Source organism: Microtus pennsylvanicus, chromosome 11, assembly GCF_037038515.1.
Source record: "Microtus pennsylvanicus isolate mMicPen1 chromosome 11, mMicPen1.hap1, whole genome shotgun sequence".
Lineage (NCBI taxonomy): Eukaryota > Metazoa > Chordata > Mammalia > Rodentia > Cricetidae > Microtus > Microtus pennsylvanicus.
In genome coordinates, this window is record NC_134589.1 from 103,395,003 (window position 1) to 103,409,901 (window position 14,899).

General features: G+C 42.1%; 1 protein-coding gene across 4 annotated transcripts; it reads right to left on the reverse strand.

The window, feature by feature from the left end:
• Window positions 1-896: 896 nt before the first annotated feature.
• On the reverse strand, window positions 897-13,159 carry Cep20 (centrosomal protein 20). Of its 4 annotated transcripts, none has more exons than XM_075942115.1 (5): window positions 13,072-13,159; window positions 8,840-9,037; window positions 7,010-7,094; window positions 2,220-2,306; window positions 897-1,954 (listed from the first exon to the last, which is right to left on the reverse strand). In XM_075942115.1, the coding sequence occupies exons 1-5, from the start codon at window positions 13,097-13,099 to the stop codon at window positions 1,951-1,953; spliced, it is 402 nt and encodes a 133-aa protein (XP_075798230.1). In that variant the 5' UTR covers window positions 13,100-13,159; the 3' UTR covers window positions 897-1,950. The 4 variants fall into 4 exon arrangements, with proteins under 4 accessions (XP_075798230.1, XP_075798229.1, XP_075798228.1 ...); XM_075942114.1 differs by having other exon boundaries at window positions 2,220-2,330; XM_075942113.1 differs by having other exon boundaries at window positions 2,220-2,353.
• Between the last annotated feature and the right edge of the window lie 1,740 nt (window positions 13,160-14,899).

The window sequence follows — 14,899 nt, forward strand, 5'->3', positions numbered from 1 at the left end:
CAAAGTACAGTAAGAATGATCAACAGGAAATGTATTTTAAATACATTTCTATTTTTACATTGAAAAGAAAAAATGGAAATGGGTTCTTGTAAAACTGCATTTATGGATCCCCTTTATCCAACAGGGTTTCTAAGAACTTTAGAGTGGTGAAGACCATTTAATGAGGTTTTCTTCATCATGTTCTGCATTAACAGGAATGTTATCAATCCATCTTTGATCAGTGCATGACTAGTATCACCAAATACAACTCAAACTGGTAACATTCCAAGTCTCCAATGCCACTGACAGTAACCCTCAGCTCTCTTCCTGTGGCATATACTTGGCTATGCATTAAGTTCTGTCCCCCATGCTACTTTATCTGTAATAAAACTGTGCAACTCTTACGCTGTGTGACTCTTGACAGTAATGAACCATTGATGGAACAGCTGTGTTCCATGAAATAAGGCTGTAGCTACCTACACTAGAAAAATCTCCTTGATAAACAGCAAAGTAGCATTCAGAGGCAGAACAGTAGCAGCTCTTACGATTTTCCTGTCCTAAGAATCAAAACTCCTGTTTACTAAGTCTCTCAAGAGTCCATGTAAGCAAAAGATGGCACCTCTACTGTCACTGTGTGCAGGAGGGAGCTGCACAGAGAGCTCTGGTAACAGCTCCATCAAAGTTCCTACATGGCACTTCTCCCAAAGCCTTGTCCTTACATTCTTTATATAATAAAATAAACCCTGTTTCACTAAAACAAAATTAAAAGAATTATTTCCCCTGTTACCTTTTCATTAAATTCCCTAGTAGAAGCCACACTGTTCTTGGGAAAAGAACATTGTTATTTAGTTTAAAGATCAACATTAGAGTGTCTCAGGGTTTTCATTAATATTGTAAAGACCAGGACCATAAGCAACTTGGGAAGGAGAGGGTTTATTTCAGCATACAGTTCCATATCACAAGCTACCACTGAAGAAGTCAGGGTAGAACACCACAGAGACTTGCTCAACAAGGCCTGCTCGGCCTTTCTTACTGAACCCAGGACCACCCACCCACAATGGGCTGGACCCTCTCACATCAATCACTGATAAAATGCACTACAGGCTTGCCCATAGGCCAATCTGATGAAGGGATATTTCTCGACTGAGAGTTCCTTTTCCCAAATAACTCTAACTTGTGTCAAGCTGAGACAAAACTAGCTGGGGCAGACAGTGATTCAGATATTTCTTAAATATCAAACTTTAAAGGAATAAATTTCGGTTTTATGCCCTTTAAATATTTTTTCAAAAACATGAATGAGTTTTTCCACAGGTCTATATAATTCTAGCTGAAGGAAGTTTAATGAACAGAGCGTACAGACAAAGACCTGTGCTTGTGTTTTCTTTTTCCCAGTGCGAGGACTAAACTTGGACCTTACAAATGCGAGGCAAGTGCTTCCCTGGAAGCACATCACAGCCCTTGGTGATGGCCTCTAAAAAAGGGAAGAGGGACAAAGAATAAAGTACAAAGTACCTTTCAGTTTTCTCAAACTCAAGAACTTTAAAATATACATCCTGGCCTGGCAGTGGTGGCGCACACCTTTAATCCCAGCACTCGGCAGGCAGATCTCTGTGAGTTTGAGGCCAGCCTGGGCTACAGTGTGAGTTCTAGGACAGCCAAGGCTATACCAAAAAAAAAAAAAAAACCTGACTCAAAAAACAAAAAAGTAAAAAAACAAAACAAAAAACAATCCTGAAAGCAATACATATTTTTCTCCAGTGGCTTTTAGCAAGGATTAACTTTTCACAGATACAGTAAAATTTGAGGCTGAATGTTTTTAGAAGGTCAAACGTTTACAAACAGTGGTGGTCTAATAATAAGTTAACTTCTCCACATACACAGCTGAGATCAGAGAGTCATCTACTGACTGCTTGCGCAGTAGCATGCAGCTCTTCAGTCGCGGTGCTCGGGACCGTGTCCTTCCTCAGGTGGTCATCTAGAGAGAATATATAGGTGTTAATACTCCAAAACAGGCAGACAGGCAAACACACCTCTATCTATTTTAGGGCAATATATTAGTATTTTATGAGTTTTTCTAATAACATATATTGACTTGTGGGGGTGAGGACTGGCAGGTGTGTATGTGGAGGTTAAGTATTACAGGCGAACACTGGACTAGACATAGCTTAACTAAGCTAGGACTCACAGGCTCCAGGAAAATTAAGTCAATGAAGTTAAAGGAGAACGTTGGAAACACCTACCCTTTGGTTTTCTGCTGGGCTTCCAGCTGGGATGCCTGTTTGGAGGCTGGAGTGTCGACTCTGTCAGAAGCATATTCTGGATGCCATCTGGAGGACCACGCAAGAAATGGGCTAAAACTCCATATAACAGAGGACTATTTCAGGAAGAAGGCAAAACCAAAATCAATTCATTTCCCATAAGTAGAAAAAGCTTAAGACATTTGCTTTAAAGGTAACTCTGACACTGAAGCTGCCCTTTAACTCACTAGATCGCAAAAGACACAGGATTATTATCCAAGTGGCAAATGGTCACTCTCAGTTTAAAACTACCAATTAACTTGAGAAGTTTTTGTTTTTGAGATGGAGTTTCTCTGGATACCCTGGAACTCTTAGACCACGTTGGCCCTGAATTTAAGAGATCCGCCTGCCTCTGTCTCCCGAGTGCTGAGATTAAAGGTGTGCACCACTTCGGCAACCACATGGCTCTTGAGAATTTGTAAACCCCCAGGAAACACACTAATACCATTAAAATAATCTAAATTGAAATAAAATTATAATCAACCCACTGGAATTCACCTTGTCAACTCCAAACCCAGCCTAAAACCTTCCTAGAACCTAAAATTGGTTTCCTGCTTTGCCAACAGCCAGCTGCAGACCTTGGAAGGTCTTAGTTTCCTGAAGCTCACAGATGTTTTTCTCCCTCAAAGGGTCTGAGCAGTCCCTTTGGTATGCTGTGAATTAGTTCACAATGTCAAGCTTTTAGCTGTGCACCTTGCACACAGTAAAAGGCACATTAATTTTGGTTACAGGTGAGCTGCACAGTAACTAATATCTAAAAGGTTGCTTTGTGGTTTCCTCTTACCCATCACTCTACTTAACCAACTTATTAATGAGAAAGCCAGGCCTCAGTAATATGCTAGTGTCTCTCAGGGGTAACGACATTTACACACATAACCAACTCCTATGTGCTTTTCCTTAAAAATATGTCACCTAGAGTCCTGTTAATCAGTCCCTTGTCACTGAAGGCTGGTCTGCTGACAGCACAGAAGCCAAAGTCCCTTTGCTTCCAATCTCACTCCTGAAAATACAAGTAAATACATTTACTTTTGAGATATCCATCTCCTGCCCAGTTGGTATAATGGTTCAAAGTATGGTATGAATATTGAAAACAGAGAACAGAGTCTAAACCCCTTATAGTTTACTGAGCCTCACTTACTTCTACCAATGGGACAAGGTGGTAAGGACAAGGGCCTATTTATTACTTGCTTTCTTGTATCACTTCTGTGGGAGGCACAGACTAAGGACGTTCAGGCAGTCCCACAGACAGGCACATGTGTGAGGCGCTGAGACAGTCTGAAGCAAATTCCATGGCCTCAGTTAAGGCTCTAGAAGCCTGAAATCTCAAGAAATCTGGGTCTACACTCAGGTGAGTACAGCTCCCAATACCCCTGATACAGTGAATTCTGGAGTGATGTGTGGGACAGGAGCAACTCCTCCAGGCCAAGAATGACCAAGAGGGAATGTGGTTCAATGGTCTTTTGTGAGCATCTGGGAACACTTCAGAAAACAGTGTGCTGCCACATCTCCAGCAGTATCCCACATGATAGCAGGTGTCAGATAGGTTTTGGCAGAATAGTAAAATGCTGGAAAATACCTCATGGATATAGGAATCCACAGTGACCCAAGAACATGAGAGTTGTTTACAACAAAAGGGGAAGACATGATAAGAAAAGGAAGCAGAGGGAGACAGCCTCAATAGACACCTTCATATTCTGTGTAGACAACAACAGCGATGACAACAACAACAAAAACCCTGAAACAAAATACCCCCCAAATAAGAAGAATGCAAGTATTTGAAAAAGAGATGTATATATATATATATAATACAATTCCCTCACTAAGTGGAAGAAAATACACACAGTTGTGCTCTAAGTGGTAAGCTTGTATCCGAATAATGCAAGGGAAAAATGTTCACTTGGGTTACCTTTGGGTAGAGGTGTCAGTGGGCAGATGGAGACAACATTACAGTTTTCTCTGCCATCTACATGTTTCGTAGCAAAACACCAATACTTTCACCATGACCACCTTAAAAGAGATTTCACCTCACTCAGGCCATTGTTCCTCTCTAAGGGCTCATGCCACTTGAGGTTAATACACAATGTAAGTATACGCAAGCAGTCAGCTTGCTGTCATCACTCACACCTAGTGCCTTAAAGCTTTCCCTTCAAGGCTGGGTGGTAGTGGCACAGCAGGCCTTTAATCCCAGCACTAGGGAGGCAGAGGCAGGAGGATCTCTGTGAGTTCGAGGCCAGCCTGGTCTACAAGAGCTAGTTCACCTGTCCAGCTCAAAGCAACACAACATCAAAGTACAATTGGAAGTTTCTAAATATACAATGTCATAGTAACAGTCCACTATAGTAATACTCTGCACTTACTTGAATCATTTATTTACCACGTAGTATAACAACCATTATATTCCTTTGTAGTCTGTTTAAGATTGCTGTTGAAACCCTTTGTAGTCATATCATATCAGCACAAAGACAAGTATAAAGAGAAGAAAACATGAAACTGTGGAACTATGAAATGCTTTCTTTTCTCCTTCTCCAGGTCACCTTGATTTTATACAGATAATCAGTTTTCCTTGTAACTGAAATCCATTGCAATGAGAACAAAATATAGTCAAAAACCTGTGGGTAACTTTTTTCTCCTCAACTCCTGTGGGAGCATCTAAACAGGGCCAAGAAGATGAAAGGTGATCCCACAGAAGTTGAGGAAGAAGAGAGATCTCCAGCTTCCAGAAGAGGGAACAATTGCTGCAAAGGCAAAGAACCGTGAAGCTGCAATGAGCTGTGTGCCAGTGAGGTGGGTAAAGCCACTGGAGCGGGAAGCCATGCTACTGGTTGTGACTTGCTCATGTATATAATGGATGTTTATTAAGTGTCTTTAAACGATGCAGTAGCTGCCTTAGAAAGATAGAGGGCAGGATAAAATCAACTTGAAAAAGAGCGACTGGTGATAAACTAGTCAGGTGGCTCCTTAACAATGTGAACAGCATGGCCCAGGGCAGTGAGAAGAGATACCCAGAGGCAGAATCAATAGTACAGGTGAAGGACTAGCCAGAGAAAGAGTTCCCTTTAAACTGCCTGTGGACTCTGCCTTTAAAATCTGAGCAGCAACCAGGCACTCAGAAGTCAGTGAGTTCAAGGGCAGACTGGTCTACAAGCCAAGTTCCAGAACAGCCAGGGCTGTTACACAGAGAAAATCTGTTTTAAGAAAAAAGAAAACAAAAACAAAAAACCAACAAAACCTGAGCAGCTCATGAGCAGCTTATGAGGAAGGTGTGAGAAAGCACAAAGACTGCCCTTGTCTTCTGGACACCACATGAGCCCCAACGCAGGAAAATTAGCACATTTGCCCCATACAGACCTCCCTAGAGACTCAAGAATATGGTGGGGAGGGGTGTAGAAATAAAAGCAGAAGACAGAAACTGCTGAATAGTTTATGATTTAAAGGAGTCAATGAAGAAAGCAAGACTACCACCGGGAACTCGTACAACAGTGAAGAACCACAAGAAACAGGACAGAAAGCAGCGTGGAGAAAAGAAGTCAGTATTACATGTTGTAAAAACAGGCATACACTTGGCTCTAGGGATAAGACAGCACTGAAGGAGTGTTAGTTTAAATGGCATATGATATAATACCATTTATGGTAAAACAAACATAATTATACCATAAAAACAAATGAAAAAATTCAACAAGCTTTTAGAAAGAAAACATGAGTTTTCAAAGAAATTTTCAGCTAGTAAAGTTGTGTTGAGCCATGTACTCTGGCACTAGGGACAAACTAATAAGCCAGTTAGGGACTCTATGGTAAAGTGTAGAACGTATTAAACACAGGGAAAGAACTAAGAAATGATGAGTATAAATGAGGAGAAGGAGCACTGAAGATAGCAGAAGAGAGAGGGATGGTAACACGAACGCAGAGGGCAGACCTAGCAATTAAAGAAGATAAAGCAGTAGTAGGGTGAGAGGAAGTTGATGGGAAGGCTTTTTTTCTTCTTTTTTTCATTTTTAGAGAAGAGATCTGAGTCTGTTTCTACATTGGAGTGACAAAAGCAATGAGGAAGAGTTAAATATGAAGAAGAAAGGAACTTAAAGAACAAAGCCTCAGGAAGAAGAAAAAAGATTAGGAGGCCAAGAAAAATCATCCTTAGAAAGAAGTAAGAAGGCCGAAGGGGGAGCTGGAGAGGTGGCGTGCTTAGCAATTACGAGCACTGGCTGTTCTTCTGGAGGACCAGTCTCAATGCCCAGCATTTACTTGGTGGCTTACAGCCACCTGTAACTCCAGCTCCAAGGCCACATGTATGTGGTAAGCAGCATGCATGCAGACAAAACACATATCCACATAAACACTTTTTTTTTTAAGTTTAAAAAAGAAAATAGAGGGCCAGGCCAAGGAGACTGCTCAGGGTACAGGGTGTGTTGCACCATGAGCATTTAAGGCTCTGGTTCAATTACCACCACCGAAAGAAACAAATTGAGGAAAAAGCCCTCAAGAAAGAAAGAAAGAAAAAGAAAAGAAGGAAGAGAGGCAGGCAGGCAGGCATGGTGGTTGGCTAGGTATTCAGTTCTCTGAAGACACAACAAGCTCAGCTGTAGCAGAGACCTCAGGTGACTGACCTGCTGCCACACTGCTTAGACCTCATATAGTGTGTAACTTACAGTAAACCCCAATAAGTTCCTGCTGGATTAAAATGAATCATAGGCAGCACTGAATGCAACATCTGCAAACCTCTTTTAAAAACTTCTTACATTGAGTTATCCTTTGATTCTTCAAAGGCATTCAGTTCACGGATGAGAAACTGTCTGTCCAATGGAACTACAGGTTGACCAGATTCTGGAGGGAAAAAATTCAGAAAAGCACTGAGTCTATTAATCTAAAAGGCAAACTTAATTTTGATAATAACCATATCTCCTAGGTACATACATTTCTCAGACTTTGATAGAATGCTGACAGTACATACCAACACAGATCAAACTGCATATGACTTTATGTCAACAAACTCCAATGCAATGAAATGTAGAACTTAATTAAAGCTTAACACATACTCACTTTTTATATCCCCATTTGTATTTGGTAATATGGTTTCTAAATCTAAAATTACAATGCTGGACTTCAGTAAGCTCCCTAAGATGCCTATACATTAAACACATGATAATAATAAATAGCTCATTAAAAATATATCCACTTAGGGACAGTAATTCTAAAATTAAAATTATAAATTATTAGACTGAGTCTTACTCTAGCACAGATTGGTCTCAAATTCACTATGGGACCTAGACTGGCCTTAATTCTGCCCTTGCTTCCTGACTGCTGGGACTACACATGTGAGCACCACCTCCCTGATGTGTCACTCAAAAGCAGCGGCAGTCATTACCTGAAGGGAAGCATTCACTTCCCAGACAATATGGCAATTTCATCTTTAGTTCTTTATTTACAAAAATAAAATGAAGGTCACACAAAAACTTCATATAAATGTTTTTGAGGATTTGATTCACTGCTGCCAGAAAGTATAAACAACCAACCTGCCTATGAGAGCAGAAAAGAATGGCACAGCACAGCATTACCCCATTTGCAGGGTAGAAGTCAACATGACTGAACTCTCGTGTGTTGTACCAGGTGAAGTGAGGCAGCATTGAAAGGCACGTCCCGTAGGCCTTCACTTATATGGCATGATGGAAGAGGCACACCTGATGAACAGAAACCCAGTCTCTCTTCTCCTTTCCTCCCCACCTTCCCCGGTGCTGGGAATTAGAAACCCAGTCTCTCTTCTCCTTTCCTCTCCACCTTCCCCGGTGCTGGGAATTGGCCTCTGACCTCACACGGAGCTGCAGCCCCAGTGCTCTTCTGGTTTTCATTTTGAAGCAGTGTCCTCCTGCTTCAGCTCCTTGAGTTTCTGCGATTATACGCATTAGCAACAATACCAATCTAAAACACTCGTTATCAAAGACAGCACTGTTACTATTTCATCCTAGGGATGACACACACCTAGGTGATGGCATTTTCATTTTTTTAAAAAAATATTTATTTATTTATTATGTATACAATATTCTGTCTGTGTGTATGCCTGCAGGCCAGAAGAGGGCACCAGACCCCATTACAGATGGTTGTCAGCCACCATGTGGTTGCTGGGAATTGAACTCAGGACCTTTGGAAGAGTAGGCAATGCTCTTAACCTCTGAGCCATCTCTCCAGCCCGTGGTGATGGCATTTTCAAAAAAAAAAAAAAATTTTCCCCCTCTGGAGTGTTGATGGTATTATACAACCAGCTATGATAATCTGAGAGAAATAAATACTGATACTAGATCTTTAGAGAACCTTCAACATATCAAAATCATATCCTTTATGAGCATGTGTGCATAATATTACATGGAGAACCTGCAGTAGAAGGTCCTAGCTCTTACTTTCCCCGACAGCATAAAGCTCACCAAAACTTGTTAATGCTATGACAAGAGACCACAGGATGCTCTGTGTTCAGTCACTTGCATGACAGAGTAATCAAACTACATATTCAGGCTGCTTTCTGAGAATTAGAAAAAGGATAAAGCAGAGGTTTTCTTCAGAGATGAATAACCACTTACCTGCTATGAGGACAGAGGCTGTGTACTTATATTTGTTGAATTCCAAATACTCTCTAATTAATTCATTAATTAGAAGGTTTTCATGAGACAATGATGGTCGGGGTTCATGATCATCATCTAGGGCACTGAAAACTTCAGCACGGATCCTTGCTTTTAAATGTCCTAACACTCCCCTTTTTTCCAAGGTGTCCTTTAAAACTGTGAAATGGAAGATATAAATGGTTGTTACAGACTAACTGCTGAGAGTTCAGGTATGTGTTAAAGAATAAAAAGGACACAAATATAGCTCTTAGTTTAAAGAGAAAGATAAACAATTTCAATATCATAAGCTCTACTTGTAAAAATTAAAGTCCTCATAGTATGATCCACTCTCAATGTATTTGTGCAAATTCAAGTTTACCCATGATGCATCTTTAGTTAGGGACTGAGTTTGATGGGGGGGGGGAGTGTGAACAGAATAGAGTTTGTTTACCTGAGTCTCCCACAGATGTTCAAGTGTTTGTCTATTTATAGGGGACGCAGACACTACTATGATCTTTAGTCGGGAAAGATGACTATGGAAAACAACTAACCTCCAGAAAAAGAAGGAATATATCATTAATGTCGACAGAGAAAACTTCTGACATCCATAGCTGACTTGGTTTTGTTTTCCAAGATAGGGTCTCTCTATGCAGCCCTGGCTGGCCTGGAACTAACAGAGATCTGCCTGCCTTTCTCGAGTATGCCACCACACATCCAGCTGACTGAAATCCATAACTGATTTTTGTTTGTTTGTTTCCAGACGTGGTTTCTCTGTAACCTTGGCTGTCTTAGAATCACAGTTGATTCTTAATAAAAAAAAAAGTGTTGTGGGTTTTGGTTCTGTTCTGCTTTAAGGGAACTAGAACTGGGAATGTTGCACATTCCTGTAATTCCAGTACTTGGGAGGCTGGGAAGTCAGACCAGCTTGGGCCTCATACCTAGACTAAGCTAACTTTAGACCCAAGCTAACTTTAAACTCTGATGTAGGCTGAACATGACCCTAAATTTCTGATCCTCCTGTAGGCTGTGCTGGGATTACAGATGTACACGACCAGCCCCAACGTATGTGTTGCTGGGGATCATACCCAGGGCCTCATGCATGACAGGGAACCAACATCCCTAGCCCAACAGTAGATTTTAAAATATCAAGTCTGGTTAGAAATGTAATACAAGGTGCTGAAGAGATGGCTTAGTAGTTAAGAATGTATATTGTTCTTGCAGAGGACTTCAGTTTACTTCCTGGTACCCATGAGTACCCACAACCATCTGATACCCTCTTCTGCTGGCCTCCACAGGCAACCGCACTCCTGTATACATGTACAGAGAGAGAGAGAGAGAGAGAGAGAGAGAGAGAGAGAGAGAGAGAGAGAGATAAAGACACACACACACACAAAATAAATCTTAAAAAAAGGAAATGTAATGAGACTCTAATAAGGGACTATACCACTGTTAACTTACGGAGTCAGAGTCAACCCTGCTGCCACCCAGCCCAGAACCAGGGCTATGAGATGACCACCTCATCTATGAACTGCTGGCGCATGTGAGGGGCCGGACCTGCAGATCCAAAGCTGCAGGATCTCCATGACACAGGACAACAACAGGATATTATAGAGGAGTTCCAGTGAGGGTCCAGTACCAAATGGAGCCAAACCCGGGGCTTACAACCAGACCAATGATTCACTGCAATGAACACTTACAAGTAAAGATGTATGCCAAGACTTTTTTTTTTTGGTATTATTAGTTTGTTTTTCTTTTAAATATTATGTTGGGGGAGGGGAAGGTTGCAGTGGCAGAGGGTGGATGTGAAGGGATGTGGAGATGAATGGGATCAGGATGCATGATGTGAAACCACAGAGAATCAATTTTAAAAAAAAGTTACCATCCAGATCCTTCCCTTTTCAAACAGTCTTTTGTGACTACATGACAGTTCTGAAGAATCAATATAATACCTAGAATATAACAAGAGCTCACTAAATGTTACAAATGTATATCTATAGTGCCTTACACTATTGGTGAAAAAAAAAGTAGTTCGTTTTCTATTTTATTTTTTGAGATACAGCTTCTCTGTGTAGCCCTGGCTGTCCTGGAATTCCCTTTGTAGACCAGGCTGGCCTCTAATTCATAGAGATCCGCCTGCCTCTGCCTCCTAAGTGCTGGGATTATAGGTGTGCGTCATCACCACCCAGATAAAAAGTGTAGTTTAACAGAACACTGTGCTCTGCCAGTGGCAAAAGCATTATTATGCCACAACAATAAAAATTCATAAGACAGCTTATCCATTTAGGTACAATCAGTAAAGTTCCTAAGCTCTGGTAAATAACAACATCCTTGGTCATGTGATTAAAGATACACACTGATAGACTTTCCATCTTCCTTCTCTTTTGTTTTTAATGCATTCATTCCTTCAGCCTTTCTGCAGGTGCACTAACTGCAGTTATCAACAAATTTACTTTGTAACAGGCCCATAAAAGGAAAGCTTTATCATACTGTTAAGATCATAAGACAACCCCTGTTCTCTAGTTCCATCTTTGGAAATTAAATGGAGAGATTCTTTTCTACTGGCAAGCATCCTGTTCCAATTACTATGAAGAACACACAGTACAGCCTCATACTCAGCAGAAAATAAAAAGTAATGAAGCTGGCACTGGAAAACTTAGCATGTCCTTCATGACTTGGTGGCAGATTCCTAACTCATGCCTTGGTTGCCTTCTCGGTGATAATGAACTCTACCTCTCAGAAAGAAGATCTAGGTGAGATGGAAGAGTGTTTTACATGAGTAAAAGGCCCATAAAATATAAGATCATCGATTAGGGAACAAGTTTTCATTACCTTTCTCTTGGACACAAAGCTTATCAAGAGCCCTAGAATACAGAAAAACAAACGTAAAGAAGAAACCCCAAGTCTATAGAGACCACCGTCCTAGAACTAGTTCTTGTAGACCAGGCTGGCCTTGAACTCACAGAGATCCACCTGCCTCTGCCTCCCAAGTGCTGGGATTAAAGGCATGCACCACCACTGCTCGGCTTGGTCTTTTTTGTTGTTGTTTTTTTTTTTAAATATTATTTATTTATTTATTATGTATTCAGTGTTCGCCTGCATGTATCCCTGCAGGCCAGAAGAGGGCACCAGAGAAGGTTGTGAGCCACCATGTGGTTGCTGGGAATTGAATTTGGACCTCTGGAAGAACAGCCAGTGCTCTTAACCTCTGGACCATCTCCCCATGTTGGGAGCCGGTCTTAATCTGACTTATTTCCCACCGGATTATCTTCAAGTCCTTTGAGAAATTTATACAATATCACACGTGTTATGTATCCTCCTGGGGGCTGAGGCATGTCTAGTTTTGCACAATGCCACCAACACATATTTTGCCAATGGGTACTAAATTATAGTCTCCAAGCTACTCTACTTGGTCCTCTCCAAATTTCCACTATCACTGGCTTTGTCTCTGAATTCTTTGAAACTCAGGACTGGTTTTATTCACTGTGAAGCAGAATGGCGCGGTGATTAAGAACGCTCCTGCACCTTATGTGAGTTCCACGCCAGTCTATTTCTATCTAAATTATCTTGGATGAAATATTCTACCTCTTGGCACCTCAAATTCCCAATGTAGAGAACGGGGTTTGTTAGCTGGAATCAACATGGATGAGTTGTTACAACGCAAACATTAACTCTAACTACCAGAGCTGATAGGATACACGTGTTATTGATGGTTACTCTTTGTTTTTTGCAGTCCTGGGGATGGAACCCAGGGTCCTGCACATAACCACTTTGGAAAAACTCTTCCGAAAAATCCCGAAGAACCGCCAGGATGGGCAACTCTGCCTCAGGTTTATCTCGAAGGACCAGGAGGACCTATCTACAAATCGTTAAGAACTGTGTTACCAAACGTGGCTGTGGTGTTGTCAATGGTCAGCCCTGAACACAAGGCCTTGACTTGGCGCTGGCGGCTGAGCGGGGTTCAGATGGATGTCCAGGCGTCCGTAGGAACAGACCTGCAGCCCTCTCAGTTCCTTCCTGCAGGTCGCCTGGCCCTCCCACAGCACATGCGCAGCGGTCGATTCCGCCTCCCCAGCCCCCGGAGGGCCCTGCCACCTCAGAACGATCCTGGAAAAGCCGAGCCGGTGTCCCGCGCGCTCTCCTTCCGTCCTATCCCTATCACAGACGGAAGGCGTGACGCTTCCCGCTGGCGAGCGTCCCCTCGGTGCACTCACCAGCTTTCAGTTCAGTAACACTCGCCATTTTCAACTGCTACCGGCGTCACGCGTCTGCCGTGCTTCCGCCCGGCGCGGCGGCGTGGTTTCTAACCAATAGGAGCACTGCTCTCTTCAGACGCAACCTCAACTGTTTCTGTGTCTGAGGTCGGGTGATTGGCGAATCGCCACCGGAGACTTCACCAATGAACGATCGTAGGGAAAGAGGCCGGAGCCAGGGCCGAGTCAGTTCCCGAGCATTGCTGGCGGGAGCTGCTGCAGTCCCGGAGGTCGAGGTGCTGGCTTCTCTGCTCCCGTCAGAGTTACCTGGAAGTAGAGTTAGAACAGATGGCTCTGACCCACTCTTGGGTCTTTCTGAGTCGAGGACCGAAAGTTGGTTTTTCTATCATGTTCCCGGATGCTATGATTGGCTGCTGGTAGTCTTAGGACACTTACTAGGAAGCCTTGACACGCCTCAGGTGCCCATTTTACAGAGGAGGAAACTTGAGTTTTCAATGGTGAAAAAGCTTTCGTTAAGATGACCTGCAGATGGTGGAGGTGATACCTAAACCCAGGCCGTGTCTCTTCAAAGCCTGCTCTCTACGCTAGCATTAATACCAAGTACATTTGGAGTCCCGAGCTATTCGTGGAGATAACTGATAAAGGAATAACATGTAGTGTTATAAGTAGAAAAAAGAACATGGGAATAATACGTTCAAAACGGTGTGAGGTAGGTAGTATGACTGCAGCTGGCTCTCCAGGAAGACCAAAGACACTGTTAAATAAGAAGCAATCTTGACCTAGATTCTAAAACTGGACCCTTAAAATTATGGACAATCCAATAGCGCAAGTCTATTTATTAGTGGATGCCAGTCAGCATATTTTCAAGGAAGTGAAATGTAATAAGAAGTATAGATTTTATTAAAAAGAAATCATTGGTTTGTTTTTCAGCCTCATTGTGTAGTTCAGGTTGTCTGGACATTCATTCTGTAGCCCAGGCTAGCACTGACCTAACAGTCTTCCTCTGTCTCAGAGTGCTGGGATTTTACCAATGAGTGCTACCATACTGGTCGAATTCTGTTTTGTTTCCTATTAAATGTGTCTAAAGGAAGATACGTGTATGTTCTTCCTAAGGTTGGCTTTGTTCCTTTTTTCAAGTTTCTCTGTAGGACACAGGGTGACTTTGAATTAGTGTTCCTTTCTTTAACCTCCTAAATGCTGGGGTGACAGTTGTGCATAGCTGTAAATGCTCTCCAGATATTTCTTAAGTGAGTAGCAGTTTCAAAGGTTTGAAATCAACGTAGAGGAATGGCTCAAAAGTAAAGTGCTGGCCACAGATGCCTGAAGAGCTGAGTTTAGAATCTCATCACCCATGTAAATGCTGGTTTGGGCTTTCCCTAATCTCAACACTTGGCTAGCAAAGACAGAGGATCCCTGGGGCAATGTGTCTAACTAGACCAGCCAAATCAACAAGCTCTGAGTTCAAGTGAGAAACTTTGCCACAATATAGAAGGTAGAAAACGATGGAGGAAGACACTTAGAATCAAAACTTTAGAGGAGTCTATTCTTATCTTAGAGTACCTTGGGTAGATCTGTTCTGTAACCTTAGAAAGGTCCCTTTCAGTCAGGCCTTTCTATTCTGTGAAACCATGGTGCCTGAATGCCTGGTGAGCAGCTCTGAGCACTAGAGGACTAACTGCATTCTGAAGGTGAGAACGACACTCCTGACTGTACTAGTGAGGAATCCAGAGCAAAGCAGACTGGACGGATTGTAATTATCATGCATTAATTGACATCCATCACTATGTTCACCAAAAATAGATACAGTTCAAATTTTCCACATTTTGTT